Source organism: Pipra filicauda, unplaced genomic scaffold (assembly GCF_003945595.2).
Source record: "Pipra filicauda isolate LSUMZ 115617 unplaced genomic scaffold, ASM394559v2 scaffold142_size1944046_pilon, whole genome shotgun sequence".
Taxonomy (NCBI): domain Eukaryota; kingdom Metazoa; phylum Chordata; class Aves; order Passeriformes; family Pipridae; genus Pipra; species Pipra filicauda.
The window spans coordinates 281589-309223 of record NW_024103907.1 but is presented as its reverse complement, the minus strand read 5'-3'; the positions used below and the strand labels follow the sequence as shown (position 1 = coordinate 309223).

General features: G+C 39.7%; 1 protein-coding gene and 1 long non-coding RNA gene across 3 annotated transcripts in view; one reads left to right on the top strand and one right to left on the bottom strand.

The window, feature by feature from the left end:
* The window catches only part of SPATA13 (spermatogenesis associated 13), a 222330-nt gene that overhangs the window by 138704 nt on the left and 55991 nt on the right, over nucleotides 1-27635 (bottom strand). Inside the window, exon 6 of one of the 2 annotated variants that reach the window (XM_039378650.1) lies at nucleotides 23162-23197. In XM_039378650.1, coding sequence (XP_039234584.1) covers nucleotides 23162-23197 — 36 coding nt within the window. Of the gene's footprint in view, nucleotides 1-10621; nucleotides 11023-23161; nucleotides 23198-27635 lie in introns of those variants that run through there. The other variant, XM_039378651.1, reaches the window with a different exon arrangement.
* On the top strand, nucleotides 7226-10117 carry LOC120322688. The gene is made up of 3 exons (XR_005562525.1): nucleotides 7226-7275; nucleotides 7592-7880; nucleotides 9925-10117. It is a non-coding gene; the product is annotated as an uncharacterized LOC120322688 (long non-coding RNA).

Below are 27635 nucleotides of genomic sequence, written 5' to 3'. Positions count from 1 at the left end.
AGTGCCCGCTTCAAAGCCATTCTCCTGCACACCTCTGAGACAAAATTGCAAAGACCTTTTATATCTTGTCAAAAACCAGTGGATATTCCAAGGACTCAGTAACTGAAGGGAATGATGCATGACGAGTTTCTGGATGGTTAATGTTTTCTATAATTCAGGCCCTGCTCCAATATCCTTTGAGTAATGGGCAATGGACCCACTGAGTGCTCTAGTTTCTTCAGGATACAGAGATTCATTGTGTTGAGGAGTTACTAGTTAACGGTTATAATAGTGTGCAATAATAATGTGTTACTGGAACAGGTAATCTGAGTTTGTAGAAGGCAAGCAACTCCTGCAAACAGCTGAGCTGGTCTCTGCTTTCCAATGTAGTGATAAAGGTCAAAATGGCAGCTTTTGAAAGTGAAGAAATGCCTGGTTTAATGTTGAACCGAAGAAAGTATCAAACTCCATATACTTTAATATTTTTACCAAAACAAAGCTTGCAGACTACACACAGACATATTACTGATCTTCCAAAACACAACTTCAGAGCTCTGGGGGAAGGAAGTGACAGTCATAGTATTAAATACCAATGCAACTCCTCCACTTTCAGAGAGAAGTAAAATTTTGGCACCCAAATGAAAGAGAACTTTTCCATAAGTGATTGTTTATGTAACTTTTGGTCTATGTAAATCTCCTGGTAATGCATTAGGACCCTAAAGAGGTTTAAATGTTGAAAGCCTCTCAGATTATCTTTGAGCTTACCTGGAGTTACAGTGTTCTTGCAGGGCTTGGTGACATTATTACCCTGGGTGGCAAAGGGTGGCAAGACAGTTAGAGAAGAGATAACAAGAAGTCTGTCATACTGCATATTCTATACTCTGAGTTATGCACAGTTCACTATTTTATTCATTTTATCCAGTGATTTATCAACTTTAAATGGAGATTTTTTTGCTCCTCCAGTTCCATTTTTAATCACTGCTTGTTTCTTCCCAGCACCATTTTACTGAAAGATGTGTCATGTGAACAGGGACAGCAGAAGCCCTCCCTGCTCTAGGGCCCAGACAATTCTAGTCCAAGGTGTACAGCTCCCCTTAGCTTTGTTCAACCTCAAAATGAGACAACAGGTAATGAGAGAAAGGTGAAATATCCCAGCTTTAGACTGGGGAATAAGGAAAACAAGAGAGAACAAGTTTACACTGGAGGGGACTTGCTAAAAATTCCACCTCATTTGTATATAGGTTCAGCAACCCCCTTCCACTGCCTGGATGTGAGGGACAGAGCTGGCATAAGCCCAGCCTGGGGCTGGCCAGTGAAGGCCAGTGTGCTGCTGGATAATGTTCAGAGCCACTAATTCATGAAATTCTGTATGGAATCCAATAGTAGGACTTTGAGTGCGTTTTGACAAACATGTTGGACCCCTGCTTTGGTTTAGTCTCCTCATTCAGCTTGAATGCTGGAAATCAGAGCCAAAGGAGATATAATGACCAGGTGATGCAATGTAATATCTTTACAGAACTACTTGCTAATCACCATAGGATGTAAATCTCTCTTCATGAACATTAAGAGAACACCCTCTGCCATCACCTATATAGTCCTCTGAAATCCTCCCTTGGAAAGGACTAGATGTTAGGGTGTTGATTTGATCACATCTAAATTAGAGACAGATAGAACTGCCTGGTCAAAGAGGACAGAGGGAGGGATGCTTAAAAGCATGAAGGGAAGCAAATTACATAGTCTTTCCAGAGAATTAGATGTGTCTGTCACCTCTGTCCCTGAACCCAAAGTGCCTACCTAAGGAAGATGTTCCAGCCCTCCTCTCTGATCACAGAGAGATTCTGTGGCCAGTAGGAAGGACACATTTCCATAGCAGTGTGAAGATAGTGAAACCTGAGGAAACCCATGCTGTAATTCCTAACCCTCAGGATCAGTAACAGCAGTGGAACCAGTGTAATATGATCCATGATCACATGGATATACTGGCCAGTTTCCTTGGGAAACAGGTGAATATTGCACTTCGGAGCCTCAATAACTGCCAGAAGCTCACCAATGCAATGCACTACTTCTCTTCAATTGCAAACAAAGACTTTAAAACTATACTTTTCTGTCTGGCTCTCAGAGAGGAGGTGTTGCCAGGAAAAACTTCCTGTGAAAAACACTGCTATCTTCAATGTAGCAGTGAAAGACACTGCTAAACATTCCCTGCTGCTGAGACCAGTTTTGCAAAGACCCACTGGAGTTTTTGCTAGTCTGATCACAAATTGCTGGCCTTATAAGAAACCTGAACATAATACAGCTCAGGAAATAAATCTACCATATTTTATAGTCACACTGGGGGTTAAATTATATATGCAGTATGTGTTTTCTCAACTGCCCACCCCCAGGCACTTGGAGGTCCCTGTCCCTGCATCAGGGGTTGCTGAAGTTCATCTAAAGCAGCACGTAAATCATTCTGATTTGAAGTATGGCATATTAAGATAAATTGATACATATTTCTTTAATGCCCTAAGTTGTGATTTGACTTGAGTTCTTATCAAAAGTAAAAAATAAAACTGTAATCAGTCAGAACTCTTTCAGTGCCAGTTAATGTCATACAACCATTGCTTCTGAAAAAAAAACAGGCTAACTTCAGAAAGGAGAGCGGGGGCTGGACACAATTTACACTAGAGTGCTCTCTTTAGAGGAAGTCTGGGTCTCCCTCATCCTTGCACCATCTCACTCTTATTTCTTGCATGTCTTCTGTCATGTCTGAACTAAAGCAGAAAGCACTTTAGGCCAGGCCCCATGCCTTTTTATATTTTGTAAAGCACCTATGGTGCTTTTAAGACTAGGCCTTGCATTAAGACTGTAGAAGTACATGAAGAGGAATGAATTACCACTGCTGTGAAAGAAGATTTCTACATGCTGCTGTAAGTTTGCAGCTGCTTGTTTTATAACTAATACTGAAATCTTCACGTATTTTTAAGTAAGGCACAAAGTGTTCTGAGTTGTAATGCCCCAGTATTACTATGAGTACCAAAAGCTAAACACCTGCACTGAATCCCACTGACAAAACACATAGCTACTCTATCCATTTCCTAATGTATTCTCATCAAGATCAGTGTTTTACATAAAGTAAGCTTATTCTTTTTGTCACAATCCAAAACTTCACTTCTTCAAAACAACCCCTAAACTTCCCCCATACACATGCCTCTTTGTTTTGGTGCTATATCAACATATTTTCCAGTCTCTGTACTGCTCAAATCAACACTTCTCTGTGTTCAACTAGGACCTTGCGATTCCCACTTGCAGTTTACTGGGTTTCTAGACATCATCTCCAGTGACAGCTTTCAGTTCCAATGCATTTGCTCTTTCCCTCCTATTTCTTACCCAGATTCACTTTACAAGACTACCACCTCTGATCTCCTTTGCTAATATCTCATCAGCCCAGTAAAGGATGACTCAAGATAGAGCTGATATTAACTAGTAAATGCACACATTTTGAGTGTAATATTTGAAATAGCTCACATCCATCTGTGTGTGTATTGTGAAAGCAAATGTGATTAAGCAGAGGTGTAACTTCGCAGTTTGCATTTCACATCAACTTCTTGTATGGTTGCATTTCTGCATTTAGGCTGTGGCTGCATGATGGCATATCTAAGCACCACGAGTATAAATACACCAACAGCGTAAAATGGATCTGATCAGACATGAGAAGGTAACTCCAGTTCAGACAGATTAAACACACTATAGAGGAGAGAGTTTAAGCTATGTAATGGTTTCATCCTTTAGTGAAAGCTTTACAAGGGGAGATGTTCCTTGACCTAGCATAAGAATGGAAATGTGCAAACAGATAATACTTGATTGGATATAAAGCCTGAGAGTACAAAATAGATCCATCAGTGCTTTTGAACAAATTTGAATGAGCAGTGTTAAATCAAAGCTTGGCTTCAGATGGCCATGGCATTTCTGATGAAACATAAGGATTCCTGAAGGCAGATTTACCCTACTGACAAACCATGATGTTCAAGACACTGACATATGCTCTCCTCCAGTTCTATCTCTGTCAAATTAGGTTGTGAGGTCCAGTAATGATCAGGCCTTGTCCAGAACACCTCTCTGCCGAAGGGACCAAGAAATCCTAAGCAAAATTTTGGGTTGTCCCTGAACTGATTGACCATCACCTCCATCAAAAGCACAGCTGTAGAAGACAAGTGTTGTCACTCTGAAAGGACTTTGTACTCTGTACATGTAGTTCAACACAATGTATATGAACTCTAACACCACTGACTGATGCCACAGGAGCTAAAAGGACTCAGGTTAGTCATATCTACCAAAGGCACAGAAAGTATTTAGGTATTTCTAAGAATTGCAAGAAAATGTGAAGATTTAAGGCCAAAGGAGAATCCTGACAACTTCGGAAGAAGTCCTCAAATATGTGGCATAAGCACTGCCAGAGGTATAGCCAGTCCAGCGTGCATTCTGCACTGCTTTCCAGAGCAAGCTGTCCTGCTAAAGGAGCAGCACAATACTGTAACTGACTTCCTTCCTTCACTTTCTATTCTTTATTTATTAATAAAGGTGTTTTGGCTCAGAATAGGGTAAGCACTGGATAAGAAATAAATTTTTATACCCATAAAAAACCACTGTGTTGTCTTAAATGATATTTAATTGAACTTTTTTTTTTTTTTCCATTTCCTGCAAATAAGCATATAAATCAATTTTGGTATCCAGTCAGACAACTCTTAGAATTTTGGTCATCAGACACTTACTGATGGAGAAATGAACACAAAGATAATGCTTTCCAGAAACTGCTTACAGAATTGGACAGTGTTTGTGTGAAGAAGTTAAAGAATTTCAAATCTCCAGTAAGGTAGTTAAAAGTAGAAGTGGTACAATTGAAAATAGTAATAGCAAAAAAATTATCCAGTGATTTGCCACAAATAGTTTGCCCAGCTCTAATCAGTACTGTCTTATAAGTGAAGAGACATTTTCTTATGGGAATTATACTGCAGTTAAGCAGCTTTTTCTTTATCTTGTCCCTCTCTCCCTTCCTTCTCTCAGTTTAGCTGTTGTTAGGAAGAAGAAGCTGAGAAGTTGCAGCCACAACAAGATATTTGAATGAGTAGCATACAGAAAAGAATGAGAGAAAGCGTAATCAACAGCCCATATTAAATACAAAAGAGCTGGAGCTCATACAGCTCAGAAGAAAAACAAATAAATTACTAGAAACAGTCTCTAGTAAAAATACCCATCCTGAAATTTCCATGTCTTCAATACGAAGACAAAGGGTCAACATACACGAGCAAAGCTGACCCAGGGCAATTTCAATTTTATCGTGACTCGCTGAATGTTGTTCATTTGCTACATTGCAAATAATGGTCCCTTTTTGTCACCACAAGAACAATAACGACACCAAAATGCTTCTCGTGCCATTCAGTGCAAGTCACTGCAGTGATTTTGTTCCGGCCTCTACTTAATTCTTCTGTCCCGATTGCAGCAATATTTCTGTGGTTTCCGTGGTTATCTTCCTTGTTGCAAGTTGCACAACTACTTTGTTTACAGCTTATTTGTTCTAGCTGGAAACAAATCATTCCGATGAGGCGCTCTGGCCCTTTCGCATTCGCAGAAGCCCAGGCGAAGCTCACAAGGAAGGCGATGTTTGCTACCATCTGCTGGTGAACTAGAGCTGGGGACCAAATGAGCACCACGGACCTCATTTTCTGCGTTACCTGACCGGTCAGCAAGAATCTGCTCATCCATCTTGTCACATGCATTTAATGGTTTGGTAGAAGGCTAAGAAAATACTGATATTTTTGTTGAGCGGTGAAAGCTAGCGAAAGAGGGTATGCCATACATTAAGAAAAGTAATCAGGGAGAGATGGAGGAAGGGATTTCAGTCCTCTAACAATGTGTAAATCTCTGCTAGCAAGAACTTTGAGGAGACGTGTGGGAGCTACAGAATTCCCAGAAGTATAAAGACAGGAAGAAAACCTCAATCTATTATCACGGCTCAAGGTAATAAAGCTCTGAGATTGTTGCTAGAAATAATAGTACATCATTACTTCAAAAGTACTTGCTTCTATGGCAGTAGCTCCCAAATTAGGCATCATAATCACAAGGGTGGTTGTGTCACTGTACAGCAGTGTTCAGGATTACTGAGAGAAGTATATGGGGTCATAGACTGTTACAGGACTCTGAATATTGTGAAGAGGGAAGAGAATTTGTCAGCTTCCTCTGGGGTGCATCAAAAAGTGACGAGATCAGCTAACAAATATTCAAGATGTGAGTCTGCACTCACAAGCAGGGAGAAAAAAGAGACATTTCACACATGCTTGTGAGCCTTGAACAAGTTTCACTGAAGCTGATGTACAGGTATCTGGTGTATAAATCAAAGTGGAAAAAAAACCCCACATTTAAAATGTAGACTGAGACCAATAGCTGTTTCTGATTTTTTTTTTTTTTTTTCCAGAGGAGTTGCACTTGAAAGTGTCTAGCACCTCTGTATTTAAAAGTTAGAAGCAGTGGTTACTGTTCAAGGAGAAATGTACCTTTCTAGATACAGTGGATTCAACCTCAAAGTAATCCACTGCAGCATGTGCCATATTCACACTGCCCTCCTCTTGCACTCCTCTTGCTCATGAGAATGACATTTAACAGCACCACTGCACTGTCCTGCTCACAGTTTGGTCCTTTTTTCCAGTACACTAAATCCATAGATTAGCAGGTTTCTATTGTATTTACTACCCTGGTTTTTGATACTGGGTGGTGTATTTAGGAGCAATGACAACAAAGTAATAACAAGCTATTCACTAATGTGCCCTTACTCTTGCTGAGCAGAGCAGACAACTATAGCTCTATGTAAGTCTAATTGAGGTGTCTTAAACATCAACAGGGAAGGTTAATCTGAGACAGAGAGGCTGTGTGCTACTGCCCACTTCCCACGCCTCCCATCCTACCTCCCCACCAGCGCTTTTCAAGCAGAAGCACTGTATTCAAGCCACTGCCTAAAGAAAACGAACGCTAAGAGCCCAATTTTTCTGGTTTCCTTATCACAAATATTGCCTCCTTCGTTGCACATTGCTCCCACATCCTTAGGGAGGAGTTTACATCGTTACTATTTAACAGCCTCTCAGGCAGCAGGTCCCTGCTCCAACGGCTGTAACTGGCAGGCAGACAGAGCCTTTGTGCGGCTTTCGAAAGTTGGCAACAACGCCTTTGGGTCAGGCTCCAAATGACTGCAAAGCCGCCTCCAGCTCATTTATCTGACCGTGTCAGGGAGATAAAGCGCAGCATCAATTGGCAAGAAAGCCCCGAGTTAGTTTGATCCCCATCAAGTGAATTTCCTGGCTTTGAATAGAAAGCCACAAACTAGCAGTTTTCACTGCTTTACCCCATACAGTTCAGACAGAATTCAACAAAGCCAAACCAGCAATCAGTAAGAGAAAATCAATAGGATTCAAGCATAACTAAGCCTCAACAAGCAAATACATTCTGTAACTAAATCTGCTGGTACCTTGCAAATTTGAATTGTGTTCATCTAAGCAGCATGTCGCCTATTCCTGGTTTAGGAAAGTGGTAGAAGTTTGCTGGTATATCAGTAACTACACGATCTTGTTGTCTGTTCTTAAAGCCAGGTATAGAACATAAAGAGGCGCAACACCAGACTCCCCAAATGTTAGCAGCAACTGATTGAAAATGCAACAGTAATTCAAGTGAGTGAAACCTGAAAAGCCCTTTGAAGAGGCACTCTGGCCAAGCTGATAGCGGCTGCAGTCTGATTTGTGTAACCCACGCATATCTCAAATTACTCAGTCCTCTGCTCTGCCGACCAGCTCCACACCTGTCAACAGATCGAGAAGTACCAGCAGCCTGTTCTCTAAGGAGCAGGGAAATGAGTGGAGGCAGACTGACACAGAGAGGTGAGAAAGAGCAGCCCACACCCCACCCCGGGCTTTATAATAAAGATGCTCGCGGTTTATAGTAACAATACTTCTGGCTTTGGTTTTCAAGCACTGGTGCATATGTAAACAGCCATGTTCAACTCTGAGCCCTTTGCACTTGTCAACAGCCTCTTCAGCTGTCACTTCCCTCTAGTTGTCCTGTGTCCATACCCTACCCCAATTCTAATTAAACTATTTTTTACAAAACAATGTTTTGCAAAAGCAGTGGAGTTTTATATCCTACAGACTGTGAAATGTCTGGAGCAGGAGTCCTGTCTTTATTTTTTTATTAATATATCTTATAAATGAATATTTTACATATAATCAAAGTAGGGTTTGGCTGGAACACTTTTCACCAATACCAATGAGAAATTAATGTCTAAGAGAAATGAGCACTGCATAGCATAGGGTAGAAAGGTAACAATTTTGGACAGAACTTGCTCCTTTCATGTCCCCAAGACATCTGCTACAGAGCTGTCACATTGTCCTGGTCCCACCACACCGTGCAAGATTCATCTGCTAGTCGCACTGTGCTATGTGACAAAGTAGAACATGCCAGCGTTATCTGCAGATTGGGCCACTTACTCTTGAAAGAAAAAGACTAGGCAGTCTAAAAGTAGATGTCTCAGTCCTTCCTCCTCCAGCAGTGATGTGACCTCTTTCAGCTTCAAAAGATTTAAATTAACTTGCAATACCAGTGCTGTTCTGGCTGACACAAGGACAGGAGCACGGTAAGGTTGTAGGGAAGTGGTCTTTCATTAGCCTCCTGCTGTCAGAATGGAAGACTTGTGTACCTGAAACCATTTTTTCCAACTCTAATAGCTGGTCAATAAAAGATATTACCTCCCTCCACAAAGCTTTCCTTAAATTAACTTAGCATTACTTATATAAGCTCTACTGCAAAGCCATCTCTTCTGCTGGCTTGGCATGCCATCTTGTTTTTTCATATAATTATGCCCACTTTCTTACATATTTTTTATTTAGTTCATCAATAAATGTACTACATTTCACAAAGTTCTACTGTACTATAGTTTCTTTTAGCTTTTACTTTCAAGCATTTGCTTACCTTTGCATATTGCATATATCAAATAATTTAAATTATGCAAATAAGAGAAGAGCGAGTGAACTGAAAAAGTGTGCCAGGATGCACTTTTCAGTACTTGCCTATTTCTTCCAGAGGGATTTACTACAATGCACTTATGTCTAACAGCTGTCAGAAACATAATAAATGAGCACTGAAATGCAACACACAGATGGGTTACATTCGCACCCATTTGCTGTACCAAGACTCCACAAGCCAGCTAAGATCCAGTATCTTTTTCCATTTCAGTCCCCTCTTTTAAGAGCTTTGCAATCAAGGCAGAGAGTTCTAAGCCCTTGCATTCTGATATGAAGGCAGAAATTTCTTTAACACACAATTAGCAAGCACAGATAAAGCCCTTTTAGGACATGTTGAAATTATCTTTTTATTACCAGTTAGTGAATACACATTTGGAAAACTAAGTTTTCCTAATAATTAGGGAAACTGAAACAATATCACCATAAACTCTCCCACAGAGATAGGGTGCCTAGTTTAATTAATTTCATGTGAATTTTACTCCAAACACACTTTGTCCCAGCTGATGGGGTTTTATTTAGCTCACAATGCTACAAATAGCACAGATCTGGTTAAGGTCACACTGTACTAGGCCCTTTCAAGACCTTCTAATAACAGCTTCTGGGCAGTACCTGCCTCACAAGTCAAGAGGAAAGACAGGCCCAAGACTGAGAAAATGATACAGCAAAAATATATGACAACTACTTATACCACATAATGAATCATGGACAGCTAAAGCAAGAGCAATTACACTGCTCTGACACTGTATCTAGTTATTCATAATTGTCTCACATCTGAAAGACCTAATAACAGAAAGAAATGAGGTTCTTACAGTAATTGCTCTGTAAGTAACAAACTCTAAGAGGAAGTTCTTAAAGCAACACTTCAGAAGATGGTATCTGATAGTCTTCTCAAATTGCATTACAGTGAAAGCACACACACCTTAGAAGAGAAAAGAAAGGCAATGACCTTGGTCTCATCTCATCCTGACAATGCTGGTGTCTTCAAGATAAGATGGGAATATGTGTCTCGAGAAAATGAAGATCTGAACTGAATCGCTGAGTGGGAGAAGGAGCTGATGAGCAAAGCATTTCTGATTTCTGCCAAATGTTGTCACAACCCCATGGCAAGCATTATTACATATCTTAGACTTTTTTACTTCAAGTCCCTTATCATAAAAATGCATTTCTTTCTAATTTATCATACCTTGATACACAGTTCATAGATCCTTGCAATCCTTAAATTACCAAAGAAGCTTGAAAGCTTTCCCCAAACCATGTCCCTTCCTTACAGAAATTAGTAGCTTGTGCTTATACATTTTTCTATATTTGCTATTAATATAAATAAGTGGCATTTCCAGACCAGAATGAGGAAAGTGACAATGAATTTGTCCATTTTAAAAATCACATGAGAACAGCTTTAAAAGGCAATGAGTAAGCTGTTCCCTAGATCCATTTAGTCTAACTCCAACCAGTTGTGCTTATGCTTCGTTGCAGTGCAGTTCCCTTAAAATGTTATCACTCCCCTTAAAACTTTGCAAACAGAGCCTAGGGTTGGGAAAACAGTTCAGAAACGTATTTTACTGTGCCACCAACCTTTTTACATGATGCATATCTGAGCTTACCTTCCATGTGACGGAGGGGCAGGCTGCCAAGGTGAAGGTAACTTTCTCTGTCACTACATTGAAGGTGACACGAAACATGGTTTGTATTCCAGTGGCCTCAGACCCAGGGTAGAAATCTTCAGTGACGGTCACACTGCTCACTTGTGTGCATGCTGCAGGCTTCTGTCACACTGCACTATACATTCAGGAAACCCATAACGTTATGATCAAAGCTGAAGCCTGAAACAGCTGTAAGGGTCCAGCTTTTCCCAGCAGCCTTGCTCCTGTATGTCAGAACTAATCAGATTAGCTGGTTTTACTTGTCTGAGTTGGGACTAACAGGTTAGCAGAACAGTTTGAGTGGGGGAAGGGAGCAGTAAATAAATCAAATTAGGGCATTTACTAAGCAGCTGAGATTTCCTTCCTACTTGCCTTTGTCTCTTTACAGGACTCACACAGAGCCAGGACAATGCACCACAAAAATGCAGCTTTGTTTTACAACAGCTCTTTGTATAGGAGAATTTCTCTAACTTTGCCTTGATTTGATTCGTTTTTGGTTGCCAGTGATCACCAAGAGGAGAGCTCTCCCAGAGCGGCCTGGATGTTGTGAGGATAAACAAGTCTCAGACAGAAAAGGCATGTATTGTGCTTTTTTCATCCCACACTACCCACCAAGGCAACACACTGGCTGTGCCAAGAGATCAGTCACACACTCTGTTCTGCACAGTACTAGATAACAAGATTCACAGATGGTCTAATCTGGAGACTAGGGCAAAAGAGTCAAAGGGACAGGATAGGACAAGACAGAAAAGGTACAACTTTATGACCCTCAGCCTGCTTCAGAGTACTTTTCCCACCTCTGTTACTGAGGCAAATTTACCCTCGTGGAAAGAAAAATTCAAAAAAAAGGAAAAAGAGAAGTTATGTAGTATAATGGCCACCATTAACAATGTCTGACTGCATGCAGAGACTGTGCTACATGATGTGGGAGATGCTGCATGTGGGAGACACTTCCCTCATGAACACAACACATGCAGTCAGCTCTGACTGACACCATCACATCATAGTACCAGCATGCGAAGAACAGACTTGTTTTGGTAACATGTCTCTCATCTATATTTATCTTTTCAAAAACAGTTTTCTAGTTCATTAGTCACCTAACTTCCTCTGCTGCCGAAGAAGAAAGATAGGTGGGATCAACCGCCCTCTGAAACTGCCTCATTCTCAGCACTGCTTGAAGGAGGGAGCCTACATCCTGACATTTCAGAAGGCTGATGTGACTTGAGAATAACCCCTCCCTTGAAAACTTCTAGCAAGTTCAAAGATGTGTTGATTTTCTCCTACTTGCTCTGTGGGTCTGGTCTGTAACTCTAGACAGATGTTTGCTACTGAATGAGAAGGCCATCAAAATGTCTTGAATATGTTTCATTCTACTAGTCAGTAACTGTACCATGAGTAACAAATTTACAGTGTTGGAAAGAGGCCAGACTTAAAATCCTTTATTCTTGCCAATGAATACCTACTTATACAAAAGTTGCACTGACATTGGACAGATTAGGCATGGAAGAACTCACCAAGAGGAGTAGTACATTGACAATCTGACTCTCTAAAAATCCAGTTATTCCAACTGTCTAAGTCTTATGGCCCAGAAGAAGACAAGAACCATGCTAAAAATAAGGAATGTCCCAAACCTTTTGATGACAGCATATGACTGGATTCCTGTACATCAGTGTCTGCACTGGCAAAAATTAAGCCCACAGTGTTTAAAAGTTACAAAAGCCACATCACAAAACCACTATTTGAAATACTAGCAAAGCAACCCCATAGCTGAACTCTGAATACCAGGACCCTTCCAAGAAGGTCAACAAATCAACTAGTCAGTGTCAAATTACCTTGAACTTGAATAAACAAAAAAAGTAGAATTTCGTGGGAAGCCCACTTTAACAGAGGCATAACAGATCTGATGCACACCTTTAAAGGGAAGAACAGTATGTACTGTTATTTAAACCAGGTTTAACTGGATAGACAGAAATCATCTCTTTCCTGTGATTAGGTTGAAAGGGAGCTTTGTTATTTTCATAAAGATAAAATAAGATTCAGCTCCCTGTAAATAATATATTGATAGTAACATATTTGTGTATTTCTGAAGAGACTCACACACAATGAGAAGCGTTTCTTTCCTCAACTGAGTTCCTACTGTCTGCTTTAATTTACTTGTCTATTTAGGTTCGTTTAGGACTATTCAAGCACCAGTCAATGAAGAAGAGGAAAAACATGAAGTATCTTTTTGCTTTAGTTTGATAAAAGCTACATTTTTTTTCCTTTTCTTTAAAGTACAGGTTTACTGAGAATCTGAAGTAGAAAGTTTCCTTTATGAGAAAAGATGTATTTCCAGGATGGTTTCCATGTAAACTGTCTTCCAAGTGCCAACAATGCTGTGTTTCTATGAGATGCATTTGTTACAGAAAGTCAGGCTCAGGTTGAAACAGGTCCTCTGGTAGTTTGTGCCACAATGATAGAGAACTCTGGGGATGAAAATCTGTAGCATGAAGACAAGTGATTTTTAGGCTGATATGGCCTAAACTAAGCACACACTGTAGCGCTGAGCACAGAGGCTGGTGGTTGTTTCTGTTTTTAATCAAAGCAACAGTCTCATAACTCCATAAAATGTCAATAATCAGGGTTTGCGGTCATTACAGGTGCATAGCAGCTTGTAATTAATTCCCACTTTCCAAGAAAAAGAGTATAGGGCATGTTAAACTGTTTTTGGAAGAAGAAATCTCTGTATTTATATTTATGTAGTATTATCCCCAAAGTACTTCTGGGAGTAGACTCGCTGCATAAATAAAGAGTATTTGGGTCATTATAAAATTACAGATGGATTTTGTTCTAGAATTGCTAAATTTATAAAGTATCTTTGACGTGTCTGTCATTACCTGTTCTTTGTGACTGTTTTCCAACTGTCTTGTCCTGGATCTCAATCATACAAGTCAAATCTGAGACAGGAACCATGTTTGCACAGCAAAGCATCTCACACAAGATCATGACCTCTGAAAAAGGCTACTGGACATTATCATGGTAAGTAAAACAAAGAAAGAGCCCAACATATGAAATCTCCAAACTATATGTCCAGTACCTTTTCCTCCTTTCCACACTATACTTCAGCTTCTCCTTGCTCTTTTCTCTCCTCCTACTTTATGATGTATAATTTTCATTTGCACTGTAAGCTCCTCAGAGCAATATTTGATTTATTTTATGTACAGGCCTAAACTTATACCTGAGTACTAGCAGAGTCTCTTGAGCATAAGTGCATTAAGAAGTAAGAAACTCAACACAAAGAAGAGCCAGTCCTGAGATCAGTCAGCCTGAACTACCAGCAAAAAGTATTTAGAAAAGTTATTCCTCAGACACCTTTTCTCCCCATGTTAATCCAAAGACATGCATAATACATATGTTTAAAGCACGTATTCTTTCAGCATGCTGGAAACACTGGCTTAGCAAATTGTATGGGACGTCCCAACTGGGAGCTTAGTAACAAATGCTGTTCTAATAATAAAAAGTTAAACATTAACTAAATGTTCATTTAAACACTGATTCGAAAACACACACACACAGAGAATGTGCCACCTGCAAATGACCATCAAAAATTTTTCAGGCTGCTGTCAGACAAAAGAAAGTGTAAATTGAAGACAGGTCAAAGCAACATAATCTGCTTTCTGCTAGTGTAAGGGTTTTTGGTCAAATATAAAGGGCAAAGTTCCTAGAGGGTAGGCTATAAATCACATACCTCATTTTATGAATCTGATCATGAGACACAATAAATAGTTGTACATCTTCATATCACCTCAGAAAACACTTTACAGGTGGCCAGTGCATTTTGGTTGCAAGTCAGCATGGATAGGTAAAATTTCAGGTTTCATTTATCCTTCTGGACATTGCCATTAGCTCTTAAGTGTTTTGCAAGTCTGTGAGCCTAACATCTCCATGCTGGGGCCTAAGGGAGAATGGCAGCTTCCACACTCTCTGGGCTTTGAAAATGTATTGATAAACATGCCTCAATGAATTTCCCATCTCTTTGGATTTGGTCAGTATTTGTTAGTATATGTTTAAGAAATGATGTCTGAAACCACGCCCTGAAGCATCTTAAACTCTGTACAGTGTAGTTTTAATTCTACAATACAGTGGATCAGAAAAAGATGCAGACTCTAAATGAGAATTTTCTCCTGGTTTAGAGCTGGACTTCTATTATCCTACTGGTTCCCGTGCTGTACTAGGAATTCCTGCCTTGAAGGAAAGGCTTTTTGAATTCAATAGCTCCTTCTGGTGGTCTGAAAGAAAATGCTTGGTTACAGTCTGCTCACAGTAATGCAGGATCAAGGCACAATTCATTCAGTAATTGTATGTATCAGCAACAGCTAGAAGTTATGCCTTGAGTAAAACAAATATTAAAATTATTATTCAAGAAATATGTCATGCCAACTATATTCTACATTACTGTCATAAAGAAGACAAAGTTTCTAGGAAATCTTCCTTTCCTCCCATTCCACCACAATATTGCTGTGAATTTTCTTCCATATGGTAACTAAGAAAACATGAAGAAAGGTGATGCAAAGTGGCAGAAGTCACAAATTCTGAGCTACTACCCCAGCAAATTTAAGAGAAGTCCTTAATGAAGTATTCAGCAAGGCACATTTCAGTGTCAGTGGCTCTGATTTTGAGCTAATGATCAACTTAAAAGAGAGGGATTTTGTCCAAACCTTGCTGGAGCAATAGGAATGTGCTAGCAATAGGAATGTGTATTTGGTCAAGCTTAAAGACACCACCTTCAAGAGGGAAGAAAGCATTACAAAATCTCTGATCAACACTTTGAGATGCTCAAGAGCTTTTATTGTTTTTCTTTTCCCCTTCAGAATGTCCGGTGTTAAGGTACTATCTTCTCTTAGGCTCATCTCTTAAGGAGGCATTTTGTCCTAGTCAGTCTCAGTAACATCGCATCATTCCCCAGCTATACAAACAAAACATTGTCTTGGGAGTTAAAAGCAGCAGTCCTTAGCCTTGTGTCTCAATGGTGCATTGTATTTAATTAACAAAATTCACTGTCAGGGTGCTACAATGTATTTCCTCTCTGATGGCCCTTTTAAGACTTATCTGGTGAGACATTCATGGTTGCTGTCAGAGGTCTCCAGAGAAGATCTTTCACATCCTGCCTCCAGCAGGGCATATGTGATAACTCCGATCAGGTAGACCCCTGTTGCCTTAGATTCTGGTTAAGTGAAGCACCAAGCAGAGCTTGAAGTTAAATCAACATTTTTCAAAAAGATAACTGGGTCACCATCTGTCCACCCTTTCACCAAACTTTACACTTGGCAAAACCCAAAATTTTACAAAAACAATGAATAAGACAGGCGTGTAATGAACTTTAAAAGGCACAACACATATTCTTCTAAATACAATTTCATTTAAAGTGTTTAGAATCCAGATTTTGTTCCAAGCCAATACAGTATAAACTTAAATGAAATCTATTTTTGCCCAAAAATATATACCTAGTAAAAACCAGTACTAATGGCAAAAAGAAAACCCCAAAATCAGAATCTAAACAATAATGAATTTTTTTCTAATCTACATATCTTTCCAATCAACAGCCCTCATTGATGTCAGTGTAAATTTTAGAAAATTACCTGATTGGTACCATCACTGAATTACCAAGGGAAACCTAATTTCACACATTAAAAAGTGATTATTTTTTAACTTGATGCTAATATTTGGTCTGGAGCCTACTCAGAATACTGTGAAAAAATTGATTTGAGGTTGACTGCTGGTGCTCTACTCCAAAGTGATTCAAACTCTTTCTGGATGTCAATTCAGTATGAGCTGTTATTCATTGTAAAGGGTGCTCCACATTATAGGATTATCAGGGATGTTCCTGAACTAGGGGTGCTAGAAAGAAATAAACAGAGAATACATCTCTGGGAGAGATGGGGAATGGTTCTCCCTGATGGGACACATGAGGATTGTATCTATGGGACACTGGAAGAAACATGAGAGAAGTTTTTAAGGAAAAAGCTTGCAGTCAGAGTGCCTTGTGCTAATCAGTTCTTACTTTTGTAGACAGTGAAAAACTGTGTGGCTCTAAGCGAAAGCCTTGAAAGTAGAAGAGTTATAGAAAGGAAAAAATGTGCCAGGTTTCCATGTAAACAACAGCAGGGCTATAGCTGTGGGATGAGCATGTCAAACTAGAATCTCTGTTGACTGTGCACATTTTTAATTGACTCTTACCTGACTTTTAATTACAATGTGTATGAAAGTAGCATATGAAACCCTGGGGAGCAATTAGGGGCCCATCCCATTCCATTAGAGACTGTACATCCACAGAGCAAGAGAAACCCCTCTCCAGCAGTCTTCAGTGAATACACACACAAAACCAAAACCAAACAGAATATTGGGGACCTTAAGAACACAGGAACAGACATGTGTTCAAAACAAAGGTCTCCCCACCCAAACTTTAGACTTTTACAGTAGCCACTGCTGGGAACTCAGGAAAAAGGAAAGATCAGGGCAAGTTTACCATAGCTTTTTCACTGATTACTCCAGCTTTCAGAAATCTTTGTGTAAGGACTTCTAAAGCCAAAGTTATTTAGGTGTCTCTGTATATAGTAGTATTGGATGGATCTTCTTCTGAATTTGTCCACTTACTCTGTAAAGCCATTTACATTTGTGTCTGATACAGAGTCTATGTAATAACTAGTTCTATAATTGAATTATGAGACTGTATTCAGTATTCAGCCTTGCTTATTTTCCTGTCTGGATACCCAATAATTTCATTGGCCACTAAATAGTGGTTGTCTATTCCACATCCACATGACATTCATAACTCCATACATTGCTGTTACACCTTCACTCTGTTTCCTTGAATTCAGCCTGAAGAGACAAATGTGGTGAACTCATTTTTCTCATACAGATATTTCTCTATCCCAATGCACATCTAATGACCCAGAGGTACAGAACCAAAAGGCCATTCAATAGGCCATTTCTTTGGTAAGGTGAGGGATTATTGGCTGTCTCCTGTCCCAAATTATCCCAAGAACAGTGACCAAGCCTGAGATCAATGGGTTCATTTTCCTCGCTGCAATGCCCTACTCCTTTTTATTTGTCTTTGAGAGATGTTTAATTGGCGTGACTAACATAATCTGTCAGGTAATAAAACCAAACTCTTGTTACCTCTCCATCATGAAAATTGACCATTTATTTGTAACTCTTTGATTTGTATCTTTTAATCAGTTATTTAACCACTTTGTTCCTTAAGGAGCTTCTGGTAAGGAAGGAACATATCAAATGACTTTTGGAAATAAGGTATGCTTAACTAAACCAAACATTCTTTTTCATGCAGCCATTGACTCCAGTACCCTGATATACTTATGGAGTTTGATTTCCCACTATAAAGCCACCACGGCTTTTTTCTCCTATACTGTATTTATTTCTCTGTCTATCAGTGACACATCAGAGAGCAGCTGCTAAAGGTAAAATTCTGTTTACAGAGGTCATCTAAAACCAGTCACCTAGATAAAACCCAAATGTGAGTATGACAATTCAAATGGGAGGGAACAAGACATACACTAACTGAAAGGCTGTTAAAGTGAGATCAGTAACAGCAGGCATCACAGATTAGAGTTTGGTTCCTCTCCCTTTTGCTGACTTGGTAGATGAGCTAAAATAAGCTCTTTTGCAACTCTATGTTTCCCTCCCACTTCTTTCTGAAACGTCTTTGCAGGTCAGGATTGTTTCTTGCACAATGACTTGCTGCTGAGATGGTATGAGGTTTAACCCAAGGCCATGAGTTTCAACAGACTGAGCAGAAAGTCTGCTGTTTGTGCACATCCAAAAGAAAATCCATGAGCTATGCTGTCATGTTCCTGAAGAGAGACTCGCCGCAAAAAAAGGGTTTGGTGAGGTGTAGGCTTGTGCTTTTTGACAGAACAGCTTGCCTGTGGCCATAGAGGAAGTTTGTAGCAGCTATAGGAGGTGAACCAAGACACCTTCCATCACTCAGCTCAGTTCCTTGCCTGCAAGGCTTTATTCCTTCCCTACACAGCATGTGCAAGAGGGAACCTCTGTGTCAAAACATCTCTAAGTCTGAAACCAGACATCTGGTGTAATGTTCTTAGAAGGTTAATAATGCCACTAGCAGCTGAACTGAGTTTAAGTAAATGACAATTGTATGTGTTAGAAAGATGATTGTGACCCTATGGAGAATTAGTATGTCAAAGCACATTTATTTCATATCAGCTGAACTATAATCAACAGAAATTTTAACTCTTACTAGATCAAATTATTCGTATTAAACTTTAGAGAAGATTTTTATTCTGCTTGCTCTAACATCCCCCTTTCCACTGTCACTGGTAGAAAAGGGGCTCTGGAAATATTAGCAAAAATCCATTAAGTGTCCTAAATTCCTTTAATAATGAAATAAACTCAATCATTTTTATGTAGTTTGCTAAAGCCAAATAACATTTAAAATGTATTACAAAGGCTGAATTATTTTTGTGATTTGGACTGAGCTCTTTGACAAGCTAGCAAGAAAGTGTAAGTACATGACGAATATGTTTTTCTGAAGTTTACTAGAGTTGATGAATTACATTCTCAGAAACTACAGAGTGCTTAATATCAGTTTGGATCTGTGCTTTTCCTGGCTTGTGGAAGAGAGATTTAAGCAAATGGCATTCTCAGAGATTCAAAGAGTCAATGCCTTGTTTGAAAAGGAAATTTTGTCTTCTACACGCATAAAATAAGATAAAGTAAGCCATCCCAAATATACTACTTCAGAGCCACTGAGTTGAAAGAGAAAAACACAGTCTAGCACACTACCTCTTCAGTAGTATGGGTCCTTGGCCTATGGCTGTGGCTTGGTCACAGCTCAAGGACTAGGACTGGGATTTACAACTGTTTATTACAGTAGTGTAAAAGTAGGTACAAAGCACAGGAAGCTTATATTTAGAATTATCAAAACCGTGCAACTGAATGAATGGCTTGAGATTGTTAACTGATAAGCAGATAGGTAACGGACTAATGATCAAGATGTCTGTAGGCCATCAATGAACTATCAGAAGTTTACACAAGATACCTTTAGTGTGGCTTATCTCATCCATTAAAGTGTAAATATGATAAGGGTAACAGACTAGAAAACATTGAAATACAAAGTCACCATTCTGACAGTGATCAGAATTTCAGTGCATAGTTAGCACATGGATAAAAATGTACAGCTAAAAATTACTGCAAACATATGTTTTATGATCAGGTAAATGAAGAACTGCTTAAATATTTGCATGAAGCAATTGGAAGAAATCTATCTCATGGTTGTCCAGATGTCCCTGGGAACAATTTGGTCAGCAAAAGAGAATAGTGTTTGTTACTTACAGGCTACATAAAAGAACGCATATGTTCGCTTCAGTTCCCAAACTACTACAAATTTCCAGACAGAGAAGCAAGGATAAATGATTCTGGTAGGAAGTTATTGCACATCCCTGGTGTAGAACCAGTTTGCTGGGTGTGCTGAAGCACCAGTGGCGCCTGGAGTAGCATGAGCTACCCCCAAAACTATAGAGACAAAACTACAAAGAGAACGAAAAGCCCAATCATTATAGTTTCAACTTGACTGTCCTCACTACATATTCAGTGCCTGGAAATGGAGAATCGGGGTAACTATCTGCAAGAGCTGCTGCTACTTTTGGTCAAAGGTATGCAGCGTCCTCTGTGTTAGCAACAGATAGGAAACACATAGAACATTATTGCTGTGTAGAAGATAGTGGCTGTTGTGGAATAGTTCACTGCCCAGATACTCACATAAACAGAGCAACATACAAGCCATGTTATATCTTATTTCTAGTTTCCTGCTAATTTCTAAGCCCAGTCCAAATCAAATTTCTTCCATCCTGCTTCACCTTTCCTGTGTTATTTTTTTGCTAATGTACACTGGGCCATCTCTCCAGGCTTAATTTGTACCCCCAGCTAATTTGCCTCAGGTCACTTCCTTCTCCCTGTTTTGCTATCTGTTTCTTCCAACTTCTCATTTTTCTTTCCTGCACATGTTTTTCAACATCATCATGATGCTGAAATGATCTCCTCTTCCACTTTTCTTATGAGCCAGAAGAGCTCCTGTCTGCCAGCTCAGTTCACTTTTTAGCCTCATCAGAAACATTTACTGTCTTACGACTCTTGTCATCTCTGCAGTGGTTGCATAACTACTCTTACTAGATGCAAGAAGTCAGAGTTTGACTTAAAGATGATGTCCTCAATATAGCTGCACCAAACGTCATACATGTGCTATTTTCATCCCCACTGTGCAGCTCAGCTGGCAGTGACAGTCTCACAATGCAAAAACATAAATATACTCACAACATTAAAGATCCTCTGATACTCTCTGCTGCTGTTACATTTGCTCTCACTGACTCTGCATGGCAGATGTCTCCTCCAGATCTATCTCTCCTGTATTGCACAATTCCACACACATTAGTACCTTTCCCAGCTCTCACTTCAGGGCACAGACTCTCACATGTACCAACATACCGTTGCTGTGATGAAGTAAAATCACATGCTGGTACTCAGAAGTTTCAAACAGGGCGAGGCACAATAAAGGCACAATTCATATGGCTTATTGTTTAGCCAAATTAGTGGTGGAAGATTTTACTCTGTGGCCTTATACAAAGAAAGTTACTGAGCTGGTGAAGGAAAAAATTCCTATCACAAAACCTAACTCTGTGAAGGCATTCCTGGTACATTTGCTTCTGGCACAAGACAGTAAAACTATTTTGTACATCTGCTGAATGTGAGAGACATCCCCTTCTTCCCTCTGTCAGTAGATGTTTTGTACTGTTGTTTCCCAGAGCTTGTTTAAGCCATCATTCCAGACATATGATGTCTGGTGTGCTACCAACCACTGTGTTCTTTGTCTTCATTATAGGAGGCAGGCTTAAGAAGGAAATTTAGTAGAAAGGTTTATTATAATCCTACAGAAGAGGAGAGCAGAATCCCCAAACTTCCTTGAGCCTTTCCCTGTATGATTTAAATCAGACAGATTTATATTGTTCCTAGTTTTGTAATTCTTCAAAGACCATGGCAAGGATGCTGGGAGCATTTTGGCAGTCTGTAGCCTGCTCCGAGTCAGGTCTGGAATTTCCCCTGCTGTTGCTCCTTATTGTAATTTTCCCAGAAATTTTCACACCTCCCTTTCTTTGCAAAGCCAAACCAGCTGCACTACAACTCCCCACTCTGCCATCAGCTGATAAGAATAGCCTGTTTGTCTTTATGATAATACACAGTTCCTGAAACCTGCTTGTCATGATAACAAAGCAATAGTCAAGACCAACCAGTCAGCCTTGAAAACTTGCAACCAAGGCTGTGAGCCTCGCTTGCCATGTGAAGCAGCCTGTGAGAATGCAGAACTGCCTCAGCAAGAGCCAGCCCTGGAGCATCATGGTTCTTACTGCTTCCATCTGCAGGAAAGACAAACAACCCTTCAGACACTCCTGTCACTTTAAAGGCGTGACAGCCTGAATTTCTTTAACCACCCTGTAGGACAGAAATGCTATGGTAGCAATGAGCTCTACACTTCTGTGCCTGTTGCAAACATTGGCTAGAGCACCACATCTCTCAGCTCTTTTGCTCTTCTATCTGGTCATGAAGCCATCTCAAGTGAACTCAAAAAATTACTGTTTCAAATGTGACCCTCTGAACATATTTAATCTATCTAAAAGATGAACTTTCTTTAGCTGAAGAGTTATTACTTGCTCAGTAAACCTCCCATACACACCTACATATAAATATATTTATTTATATTTATATTTAATTTATATAAATATATTTAAATATATTTATATTTATATAAAATATTTATATTTATGAATATAAATAACCTTACTCCTAAATAACCTTATTGACTTCAGGATTTTTAGGTGTTCTTGTTTTGGTTTGTCGATTTGTTTTTATGGGAATTTTTTGACTCAGAAATCCTGTAATCTGAAAAAGCCTTAAAACACTTGGATTTCCCTGTAGCTTTCTAGTAGTTTAGAGTGCTGTGTAATGCTGTAATTTTGCAGCGTGAGAAACACCATTTCATTTTCTAACTCATCTGCATTGAATTCATTTTTAAAGTTGTTGAATTATGCTAACAAGATCACAATAATTAAAAAAGCTCCAGGGGCAAGTCCATAGAGTTGGGAGTTAGCTCTGTCATCCCTGTGAGAGAAAAGATTCATGCTTTCTCTTGAGCTACTCTAAGCTAGCAATACAAATCCTCAGAGCTCACATTAATGCAAGCCTGACTGACAACCTACCATTCAGAGCAACCATCTCAGATTTCTGCAATTAGCATGTGCTCTAAAATTTCTGATTCTGTAGGCTTGATCTCTAATTTACATTTTGAAAAGGCTCTTAAGAATGAAGATGCCAAGACTGAGCAAATGCATTGCTCTTGAGACACATTCTGCATTTCTGCAAGCTCGGTAAAATTGTGTTGCTGTTAAAATCTATAAGATAAGTAACACATGGGAAAAAAATGACTGTGCTTACCAAGTCGGGAGCACTGAAGGCTTTCATGGAGAAACTCTGGAAAAAGACAAAAGAAACTAGTCAATGTACTGAAATAGGGAGACTGTATTAAACAATGCAGAAAGTCACAGACAGCACTTGCTAATCCCTGAAAATCTCTTCATGGCCTTAATAGCAGCTTTTTATATGGAAAACTCTATATTCAAGAGGTCTACATACAACTTAATCACAGAAAAAAGATAAAGCAGAGATATATTAGACATCTTGCCCCATCTGCTGCCAGTGATTGATTTTTCTTTGTCAAGGTTTGCTTTAGAGGACCCAAGAAATCAGATTATTTATTGCTCACCCAGAAAGATTATTTCACATTTTAGGAACATTCTTCTGAAAAATAGGAGGCTTGAAAATCAATGAGATACAATCTATAAGCATCAATGCCTGAATAGGTCCCATACTGGAATGCTGAAGTCAGCACACAAAGGGTAAAACAATATTGGCGAGATCAGTTACTGACGTTTTGATCATGTCACACACTTGAAGTTCCAGCAGTTGCACCCTAGTTTGCCTGGACCTGAGATACAATTTCTGTTAGGTCAGGTTCTCAACAAATAAAGATGCCAAATTATCTAGGCCAGTTTTAATAATGATATATTTGTTGTGTGAGTTTAGTCTGGTCATTAATTCAACTTTTTTAGACTATCCATTTATGTGGGATGACTTGCTTCTTTTGATGCTGTGGCAGTTTGAGCCACATTAGAAATCTAAAATCCAATTTCCAGGCTTCCCCCCACCCCTTCCCACTATTTATCTCAACACCAGAGAAAAACTTTCAGGCCAGAGGCTTCTATAGGGGAAGGGGAAGTATATACATTTATTTACATAAATAAATGTACTGTACAAACAAAAAGCAACTATATATATATATATATATTTACATTTCTGTCAGTCCTTTTAAGTCCCTCCCTTTTACTTTAGTCCAGGAAGAGCTTTTCAAGGCTGCTGGGTAACCAGTCTCTCTCTCGTGGGAGTGTTCTGGGCCCCTGAACACTCCCTAATCAACCTTCAGCTGTTTACTGAAGTTTTTCTCCTCACGAAGTCCAAGAAGATAGCTTTGAGTCCTTTCTCTTCTGCTGCTGTGTGATCTCTCTCTCTCAGTCACATACCTCGGTTCATAGGCTGCTGCAGTGTAGTTCAGCTTATCAAGCATGTGCGTCCCGGAATGTTGATTCCTCCTCAGGTTTTCGGCTGTCCTCTGTTTAGATCACGGCAGAGACATCCTCCGGGCCTCTCTTCGATCCGTCTCCAATTTCACCTGGGATTCCTTTCCCTAGCTCCAAGCTCTTTTGTCAGCAACCCTTCCACTTGGCTCTGCTTAAATGCTGAGCCTTAAAATCCACCCCCCACCAGTCTTAATGCAGTGAGTGGGGGAAAAAGCCCCCTAGCCTTGGCCACAGGCAGTTCGATCCAGTTGTACACTGTCCCAAGCATCCCGCAGCTGCAGGGGGGGGAAAGAAGGCCTAACCTCCTCCCTCTTACCTCAGGTGCTGTGAAATCTCTCCCTTCACAGCACACACTCCAAATGCTGCCTCCAACTCCGGCCTAGGCAGAGTTGGGGGGTCGCAGGGCTCCCCGCCCCGGAGGGGGAGAGAGGGAGCCCAGCCACCCCCTGGCCTTGTCCACCTACACGCAGCAGACACCAACAGCACAACACTAAGACTGCCAACAGCTTCCGGTGCTGTGATAGATGATTTTGAGCAGAAGAGAACAACATGAGTGGCAATTGGCTCTCCAGGGAACACTGCCCTGGCACCCAATCACCTCTGAGCCCCCCAACTCTCAGGGGGGCCAATTTCAAACCATGACAGATGCTCATGTGTAGTAGAAGAAGGAAGCAAGAATGAAAAAAGGCCCATTTAAGTGGATTTTTGCAACACAATGACATTACCAGCTCTCTAAATTCCAGCTCAGAGAATCATCAAGAATTAAACAATGTCTGAATGAAAAATATTTAGTGGTATTTAGCTGTTCACTACAATGACATCTACTTTGCTGTATTGGCATTTATTATTAGAATATGAGTGTGTTAACAGGACAACATTTTCCCCATGCAGAAAATCATCTAAGATATTTACATTTATCGTTTTCTTCTTCTCCCTCTTCTATACAGGAAGCTTACATTTTAACTCTCTCATTAAAATGACTCTGAAAATCTGCAGTAATGACACAGTGCACTACATTAGCATGCACATCACCACCAAGCTAAGGGGCATGATTTTGGCCTAAGCCAGCTACCATTTTCTCACATCACACCAAGTGGAGACAGGAGAGGAACAGTGCCCGATAAACATTGTGGATGAAGGTATGCAGTTTTGGAAAGGGGGCTAGAAAGTTTAATTGCAAGGATGTAAGCTGAGTAGCACTACTTGCTCTCCAGACAGTGAGTCTTGTCCTATTTCAGTCACTGGTACAGATGTTGCCATAATACCAATAAAGGCCGAGTTATGAACTGCACCTCTCATCTTTACTGTCACTCTTGTACTAAGTGAAGTAATCCCTTAATGAACCACAGCAGGATTTTTATCTCCAGGCTTTAACTCAGCACTATGCAAACTAACACTGATTTTTATCCCACAAAGTAAAAATTAGGAAAATAAGCTAAGAATATGCTATATTCCTTGGAGCTTTAATGGAGAAAGCATGAAAATCATCTGATACATCTAAACACTGTTTCTGCAGTTCAGTGAAAGATTCAATGAATACAGTATAGGATCTTAGGTAGTCTGCCACTTGTTTTTGCAGTTTCAATAATTTTGACATTAACACTATATTTTTTTACCATTAAGGGCTAGACAAACCTCACACGAGGTTTAGAATTATAAATACAGATGATCTCAATCAGGAATTATCATTTCACTGCTGAATCTTCTTTAGATTAAAGCTATCACATAGATCACTAACCAATAAAGCTGCTGTACAGTTTTTGTTCTTTTGTATCACAATAATTAATTTCTAGTAAAGGGACAATAGCAGGGCTGTTCTTCATCCCCTGTCTATGGCTCCCTGCCTGTGATCCAGCAGCCCAGCTTATCTGTACCAGTCACAGGCAGATGTTGACTGTAACAGATGCCAATAAACAATGGAACCAGCAAAGCTAAGGGAGGGCATGAGAAAGACGACAGAAAGCAATGATTGGTTTTTGCTAAGCCAATGAGTTTGAATAATTAAGGTTAATTCATCAAAAGCCAGTCTTAATGTTCCCTCCTCTGCAACCTCCTAGTTGTCATATCAGGTCTACATAGAAGCTACTTTCTGGTGTTTAAGTAAAAATAAACTACTGAAACAAGACTCAGAGCAAAAGTGTGTTCTCAGTAATTTCAGTTTGCATACACCGTTTTTTAAAACCAGTAATGCTTTGTATTTGTAATGCAGCATTGTAGCTTGCAATGCTCCAAGGATATAAAAAATGATTATAAAGGCAGGTCTGATTGATAAAGCTAGAAAAAAATTAGAAGCTCTCAAGCACATAGGCCTTTTTTCAGTTCTAAATCTCCAAGCTAAACCAAGAGCATGAATCATTGCACTGACTTTAATGTAACTGAATTAGTACTTTTCAAGGAAAGGGACAGTTGGTGCCAAGGGAGCCAAAGAGAATGTTAGCAGAAACATAATGATAATATTTTAGTCTCTGTGGGACCAGAACTCAGTAATTACTGCCTACAGAACAGTGAGACCTTATAGAGAATATCGAGTGGAAGAAACACCACCAACTAGTTTTTCTGCTGAGTTCATGTTTTTAGTATCCACTAAAGTTGTGAATTTATTTCCCAGGATAATTTCTCAAGGCATTTTTTATCCATCTCTTAAGTGTAAGAGATCAAACTGTGGCTTTTGTGATGTACATTTCCATAAATTTCACTGGAGATTTAGGAGGGGTTTTTATCCATTATCTCTGTGAATTAATTCTGCTGCTTAGTTCTTGTTTCATTTCATTCCTACAATCTTAATTTGGCACTCTGGATAAGGCATATCATCACATCCCACGGCAAAAGATCCATATCATCCAACGCAGGGAAGAGAGGTGGTGGGAAGCTCTATTGCAGGGTAGATCTTCTTCCAAGACAGTGTTGGCTTACAGTAAGATGGGATGTCAGTCTGTATCTAATCTACTGATTCCAGATTCAAATCTCTTACTGGAGTAAGGAGGAGATAATTTTTTGTTATACAAAACACAATGATCTACCAATGAGCTGGAAGAATTAGAGTCACTGTAGCAGTGCTAATCTATTCCCACAGTAATGCAGAAACTGACCTGAGAGGCACCAGAACCAAGCAAGTATGCATTGGCTTTATTAGCCTTTAAAGAAGTTGAATCTAACACCCTTGGGAGTTTTTCTGATGTGAAAAGTACTTTAGTCACAAGAAAGGAAATAGAAAAGTGCTAACAGGTTTAAAGGACTTTTTTTAAAGGTGCATTCTCCATACAAAATAAGCAGGT